At 43.1% G+C, this 7,459-nt stretch overlaps 1 protein-coding gene across 2 annotated transcripts; it reads right to left on the bottom strand.

Annotated features, from left to right (window-relative positions):
- Positions 1-4,397: 4,397 nt before the first annotated feature.
- On the bottom strand, positions 4,398-7,386 carry mbd4 (methyl-CpG binding domain protein 4). Of its 2 annotated transcripts, XM_056274954.1 has the most exons (8): positions 7,227-7,257; positions 6,743-7,061; positions 5,829-6,628; positions 5,624-5,689; positions 5,326-5,460; positions 5,018-5,167; positions 4,754-4,857; positions 4,398-4,643 (listed from the first exon to the last, which is right to left on the bottom strand). In XM_056274954.1, exons 2-8 carry the CDS (start codon positions 6,853-6,855, stop codon positions 4,569-4,571), a joined length of 1,443 nt encoding a protein of 480 aa, XP_056130929.1. In that variant the 5' UTR covers positions 6,856-7,061; positions 7,227-7,257; the 3' UTR covers positions 4,398-4,568. The 2 variants fall into 2 exon arrangements, with proteins under 2 accessions (XP_056130929.1, XP_056130928.1); XM_056274953.1 differs by having other exon boundaries at positions 6,743-7,386.
- Positions 7,387-7,459: the final 73 nt, after the last annotated feature.

Below are 7,459 nucleotides of genomic sequence, written 5' to 3'. Positions count from 1 at the left end.
GAAGAGGGCATTAAAACAGAAGATTGCTGCTATGGGCAAAGGGATGGGTGGAGGAAACCCTCCTTAAGCCAAAGAAAGCTCATTGAAACTCTGGGATCGATCCAAAATAAGTTATTGCGCATTTTGGTCCATCAGATAACTTTTTCTTTTCATTTACAATCTTATTGTATGATTTGTTTTCAGTATGAATGCATGAAAAAATGAACTGCAATGAAAGGCGCTGTACCATACGTATTATTTATATATTTATTTATTTATCTGGTTGGCATGGAATATTGACGTTAATCACAACTTGATCGCCATGTTTACTTTAAACCTCAGATAAGGAAACCATGACCATCAATGCTGTTAACAGCTGTAATGCTGTCCATAGTTTGTCTTTTCATTTATTTATGAAGCAATGTTTATGTTTTTCTACTTCTATTAATAATTGTTGAATTTCGTCTTGACTTTGCATAGCTGGCTTGTTTTATTCTATTCGACGGTATGTCAGCATTATGTTAGGAAGGCACTAAAATATTGTTTCATACCCGCCCATCTTTGTTTTATCTTTTGTTGTCACAGCTTTCCACCTTAGTGGTCAGTAGGCTGCACATGCATAGAAAATTATTCCATTTGCTTTCCTTTTCAATAAACGTCATAGTCACTCATGATGTTGGTCCCGACTCAAAATGAGCTTAACAGCACTTTTAAGTAAAATCCATCCATCCATTATCCGAACCGCTTATCCTGCTCTCAGGGTCGCGGGGATGCTGGAGTCTATCCCAGCAGTCATTGGGCGGCAGGCGGGGAGACACCCTGGACAGGCCGCCAGGCCATCACTCACACACACACACACACACACACACACACACACACACACACACACACACACACACACACACACACACACACACACACACACACACACACACACACCTAGGGACATTTTAGTATGGCCGATTCACCTGACCTACATGTCTTTGGACTGTGAGAGGAAACCGGAGCTGAAACCCACGCAGACATGGGGAGAACATGCAAACTCCACACAGAGGGCAACCCGGGTTGACCCCCAAGGTTGGTCTACCCTGGGGCTCGTACCCAGGACCTTCTTGTTGTGACGCGACTGTGCTAACCACTGCATCATCATGCCGCCATTTATATATTTTATTTATATATATATATATATATACTTAAGGAAAACTGAAATATTACACATAACTCCTTTAGGTAATTCTTATTGGATTCTGTCATTATGGATAAAGTGGCATTACAAATAACAGGTAATGAGGCCTACCACTGAATCCAAAATTTAATACAATGAAATAGCAACTACCCTCAAGTAAATTGGTTGGATTTTGAGATCTGTCCCACAGATGGTGTCGGGACATCCAGTTTAGCAAATCGTACCATTTGAATTGAAGCACTACATCTTAACCCTGTGAACAATTACACAGTTCATCTGCAACCAAGATGGGTTTCCAAGTGAAACTGAGAGTCAGTGGAGGGAGGAGTCAGCAGTTTGATTCTGGACGTTAGGCATCCGCCTATTTCAGTGTCCCACTCCAGTTAATGGGTGTGAGGCGCAGCAGCTCTCTCTCCTTTAGGGCCTCAAGGGAACGGGTTAGTGCTTTGTCCCTCCAGTTTTGCTCCATTAGCTACGCACACACACACACACACACACACACACACACACACACACCAGGGAGAGACAAGTGAAAACCTCAAACATCTCCCAGCCATTATTATAACATGAGAGTAGTTAGCATGTTTGAATCCATTACAGCCCACTGGTGGTAGACAGCTCTTACACAGACTAAAAGGATGTTTTGTCCCATGTGAGCAAATGACTCTGACTCCGGTTTCAGTATATCCATATGTGTGTGTGTTTGAGAGCGCACCTTCTTATTCTCGTCTCTGTACGACATCATTGCTCTGATGTGCTGGATCCGCTCCTCTCTTTCCCTGGACATGGCGAGGAGGTCCACTTCACGTAAATACTCTGCCTCTTTCACCTCGCTGGCCAGCTGCAGCCTCGGAGCCACCCTTTTCTCATCCATCTGTCTCTTTAGCTGCTCTCGTAGCTCCCGCCTTGTATAAACAGAGGGGTTTTGTTACATATTGATCACTGCACACAGGCGGGATCGTATCTGTCTGTGTTTGCTGCGGCATACAGTGCATTCAAGCACGATCCCCATGTAGGCATAGCCTTGTCCAGTACACAAAAACTCACTGGTGCACATTATGTTTGCCGAAGGAGGGCACCGTTTTACCTGTACTCTTCTCTCTCACTGCTGGTACCATAGAAGGGTTTTCGCCACACTTGGTGATACCTGACACACCAACAGATTAAAAGTTACTGGTTTTGAAGTATATGCAATGTAAAAAAGAATGTACACCCTTTTTTGGTGACGTGGTTTCAGATATTAGGACACCCCTAACTATAACCCTCCATGAGCCCTAATAGTAGAAAAAACCGAACTCATACGGCTCATATGATTCTGATTTGTCATTACATGTGCATTTCCTCATTCCACAGACTTGTGTACACGTACATACAAGAGGGTCAGCAGTTAGCAGACAGATTTGAGTGTGACCACCGAGCATCACGGAGCACTAAACAATAATATCATAGTCAAGAAGGTGTGTCAAGTGCATTTGGTGTGAGCTGTAGATCATCAAGAGGGAGTGATGTGAGAATTGAGTTACAAAGCACATGGACTAGGCCACACTTATCAGTACAATAGACATCTCATCCCGACAGGTGTAAATGATGTGATCTGCAGTAGGCCTACGTGTAGTAGAAGGGCACAAAAACATACACCAGTAAGGAAGTAAGGACACAGTAGTAAGCACTGTTAATAAGTAATTCATATTGAGTCATTACTTGTTCAACCAAAAATACGCCAACATGCATGGTTTAATACATCATGGTATTTAAAACTTCTTAAATGAAAGGACTGCACTGTCTTTGTTCCCCCTTTTTCTCCCCAATTGTACTTGGCCAATTACTCCACTCTTCCAGGCCGTCCCAGTTGCTGCTCCACCTCCTCTGCCGATCCAGGGAGGGCTGCAGACTACCACATGCCTCCTCCGATACATGGAGTCACCAACCGCTTCTTTTCACCTGACAGTGAGGAGTTTCACCAGGGGGACGTAGCGCGTGGGAGGATCACGCTATTCCCCCCAGTCCCCCAAACAGGCGCCTCGACTGACCAGAGGGGGTACTAGTGCAGTGACCAGGACACATACCCACATCTGGCTTCCCACCTGCAGACACGGCCAATTGTGTCTGTAGGGACGCCCAACCAAGCCAGAGGTAACACGGGGATTCGAACCGCCGATCCCCGTGTTGTGCACTGTCTTTGTTAAATCACTGTATCTCCCATGCAACGTGGGACTGGATTGTCATGAATTTCTGCTTTCACCAATCAGGTTGATTAGTGGCTGATTGGTCTGACTCCACCTGTAATGCTCCTTCCTTTGCATGGTCAGTGTCCTTTGGTGGTTGTGGTGGTGAACAGCTGGTGTCTCGAGGCTGACGGTGCGTTTGCAAACCAGAGGTGGATGTAGAGGGTCCAGTCTAGGGATACTCTAAAGGTCAGATTTATGTAAGTGACTTCTTTTTTTCTGTAATCTAAAGGCAAAGTTAAACAGTTTGCAAGACAGGGTTTAAGACCCATCCAGAATCAAGGCTCACCTGATTGGCTGTCCAGGGTTGGGATTTGTTAGAGATAGTGGGCAATGCCAGAGATGTCACCGTAAGGTGGTGACTCTGGCGAGAAGTAAGTGCGGTGTGAGGAACAGACATAGGCGTGGAAGCCACACAGATTCCTGCTGTTGTTTTGAGAAAAAAAAGGCCAACTCGTCTATAAATCAGACATTTGTAAGCAAGCACACTGAACAAAGATGTTTCCTTACGTAGTTTCATTGTGTAGTTCAGCCTGTTCTCCTGTTCATTCGCTGGTGGAGTCCCGTTATAGTGCAATGAGATCCTCCAAAGAGTCCCCGCACAGTTCAATATTCTTCTTAACTACAGTTCTATGTACAAAAAGAAATCATAATTCACATGTACAAATCTGCTCATAGTGGGTAACTAAATAGAAAAAATAATTCTCAACGCCGAACAAGTTGCTCATTAACCTGCCACATGCCTATGCACCCACTGAGTGTTTTGCGGTGGCAACAGTTGCCTAGGGAATATTACCCTCCACCACCACAACAATGCAGAAAGCTTGTGCATGAAGAACAAAGACTTGCACCAGTGAACTTGAGTGGAATGTTCATTAGCCAAAGGAGTGACAAAGCACTGATGGCACACAGTCAGAAGTTGGCTCTTTGTCCAAGTCCAAGACACAACTGAGTGACAGAAAGATAGATAACAGACTAACTGAATAACGCAACAATGAATATTTATTAGTAAAACCATAAAAATACTTTATTCATCAATGAATAAACAGTTGTACAAGATGACAAAAATAACACTTTGTGTACTATGAAAGGGTTTATCAAGCTCAACACCACTATTTTGCTACATAATTAACAGTTCTTGAATGTATTCCCTGCAGTTCTCCAAACTTCGTAGCTTCTCAAATTCCCAGCTTCTCATGGTTCTCCCACAGCCAAACATGGTATTGGTTTAACTTGTGATCTTGAGGGGTCACCTTAAATATATATATGCGCACAAAATTAGATTTTTTTTTTATGGAGATGAATAGTCTTTAAACCTTATGTAGTAATGTTCTGATTGTAGAATGGTTTTAAATGTTATCACCTTTTTCCATTCTCCCAGACAGAAGATCCGGTAGGAGTCATTGCCATACTTCCCAATACCATGCAGCTCTATGGGGTAGCGCCACTGTTTAGTAAGATACTCATCTGTGCAAGAGGAAAAAGAAAAAGGTGAAGATGTTTTTTTTTGTGCTACAGCTACTGCTTGACATTGGTAGTGACATATGTAAATACCATTTTTCTACTGGCCAATACTGTGGGTATAGGGAAATGTAAGCACATATCAACAGCATACACGCATATTCACCTGAGAAACGAATTATTATTTTAGCTCTGAGCTGATATAAGCCAAGTGGCTTCATAAGTTCAGACATGGGCTTCCAGTCAGCCTCCCGTGTCAGCTCAGCAGATGGGTAACGTTCGAAGAACTGCCAAAGCACCGGAATGGCCATTTTACCTAAAATATAGAAAATGCAAAACAAATTATAATAACGTTCTTATGACTAAGTGTTGAATAGTATCAGATACCAATACTGCACACATTCATACACACATACAACATACTGCAATACCTATGCATTTGCAGTTGTTCATGCCTTGTTTATTTGATCTCACCACTGGTCTTGTTCAGAAAGATGGTAGCTACCAGTAGCTTCCATGGATCATGGAACAAGGTTTCCTGTACCAGGTTAAAGGGGGAACGAGGAGGGGTCCACTTCTTAAATGCCTTTCTCCTGGGGGGGCTAAAGCCTATAGGTAAGAGTACAAAGAGTTTTTATGAAGTGAAACTCACATAACTTCCTTTCATTCTACAAAGAATAAAAGGTTGCATATGCAAACACATGAGTCACACCCTTAATAACCACTAAATTCTTGCCATTTACCATAATACCACTTAATAATTAATCGTTACCTTCTCTCAGTGACTTGTTGCTGAAATAAGGACTGGTCTTCCGTTTGTCTCCCAAAATTCTGGATTCTGACAAACAAGACACAAATGTATACTATACTAGGCATGTAGATCTACCTGCACTTCAGAAGTACAAAGAGTAAAATGCAAGTGTAGAGTGAAGTTGTGGTATAGACAGGCAGTCACATTGAAGGTTAATCATACATACGATTCTGGGAGTCTGTCATTGGTGAACAGCGCCCACCAGTGTTGTCAGAACTAATTAGCTCTCCTTCCAAATCACTCTCAGCTTCACCCTCTGATGCAACACAGAGCTTTTGCGCATCGTCTTGCTCACCCTCCCCAACTCCCTTGCTATTAATGGCTACCTCAACAGTCAGGCTTGGGACAGGAGGCTGTGAGCCTGTCTGTATGACTTGCTGATCATCAGAAGTGTTCTCTGGACCAGTTGAAAGGGCCAGTAGCTTCTCTCTCAGCAGCCCTTTCCTCCGAGGGCTCTTCTCCAATTTGACCTCATTCGCTGGGGTTAAATACATAGTCTGATTGCAGCACCTAACAGACTTATCACTTTCATCACTAAGACCATTTAATACTTGTTTGTTCTCATTTTTACTTTCCGTATTAAAATGAATAACATCTTCTGAAATGCCCCTTATATTTTCTTCTTTGTTTTCCCTTTTCATCAAAGATGTATGATAGGCCTTCTTGGCTGATGAGGCCTTTGGAAGTTTGTCACTTGTATTTTGCTTGCAAGAAGAGGCCCTTTTAGATTTAGGCTGAAGTGGATGTAATATTTCTGAGCCATCCTCTTTTGTCTTCTTTTGTTCATCACCTTGTAGTTTATCTCTCTTACTTTGTTTGATTCTGGGTGGGAGTAATTGTGGAGTTGGGATATTGTCACTCTCACATGTGCTGAAACTGAAGAGGTCTATGTGTAAGTCCTCCTTCCCGCCTTTAAGAAGGAAAGCTTGCAGAGATGCTCTGGACCGGAAGGTCTGGCCCTGGGGACTTCAACAACAGAGTGATCCGTTACCATGTGAAGTTATCGAGCTGTGTCAGCAATGCATTCAGTCGTGAGTTATGGTTACATGCAGAAAAGATTTTTAGAGAACACTGAGTCACCTTGTGATGTAGACATCCATTTTGCCTGCTGTCTTGCCAGCTTTCCGCTGCTTCACCACTCGTGTCCAGCCAGGGGGCATTCTTGAAATGTTGCATGTCTCATCCTTGTCCATGGGAAAATCTCTGTTGATCTCTAGCTATTACAGGTAGAGGGATGCATGTTTAGCACTGCTTTCGTGCATTGTTGAGATAGCAGTAGAGGCTGAGATGTCTGTGTTTTTCATTGCCTGCAATCAGCTCCATGTCCAGAAGTTGACGCTTATTCCGACATAAGCGTCAGCTATCATGCGTTCTCTTTCAATGTGCGTGCGATCTGTGCCTTATTTCGAATAAAAAAACATAGAATTATATGATCACCTAATCGTTTAGTATTCATTCACGGCAGATCTTACAGTAGATGTGATCAGAAATCGTCAAATTATCTCTACCAAAAGGCAGCACATTAGAAATGACTAACAAACAAACCGACTTCAGGTTATTATACCTGAAAAAACAAAAAAAAACTTCAATCTCCTCCCTTTCTTATAGAGAACAAGTGTCAAGACGCTGTAGAGACTGGTGCTCGCCTTCCATATTCCTGGACTCTGATCTCGGCATCGGATGGATGAGGTCAACTCTGTCAGTATGTCAGAAATGTGTGTGTGTTTACGGACATGTTCTTACAGTCGCCCATCCACAAGCAGGAAGTAGATGGGCGGAGTCTGCGCACTGAGAGCC

This window comes from Lampris incognitus, chromosome 2 (genome assembly GCF_029633865.1).
Source record: "Lampris incognitus isolate fLamInc1 chromosome 2, fLamInc1.hap2, whole genome shotgun sequence".
NCBI classification, from domain to species: Eukaryota; Metazoa; Chordata; class Actinopteri; order Lampriformes; family Lampridae; genus Lampris; species Lampris incognitus.
This window is presented reverse-complemented; position numbering and strand designations above follow the sequence as displayed.

Bases quoted from the DNA above. Each gene is read 5' to 3' on its own strand.
- mbd4 (XM_056274953.1), bottom strand. From the start codon at position 6,855: ATGGACAAGGATGAGACATGCAACATTTCAAGAATGCCCCCTGGCTGG. The intron at 6,629-6,742 runs GTGACTCAGTGT...CTGTTGTTGAAG, and splicing joins ATGGATGTCTACATCACAAG to TCCCCAGGGCCAGACCTTCC. The intron at 5,461-5,623 runs GTAACGATTAAT...TCTTACCTATAG, and splicing joins CAACAAGTCACTGAGAGAAG to GCTTTAGCCCCCCCAGGAGA.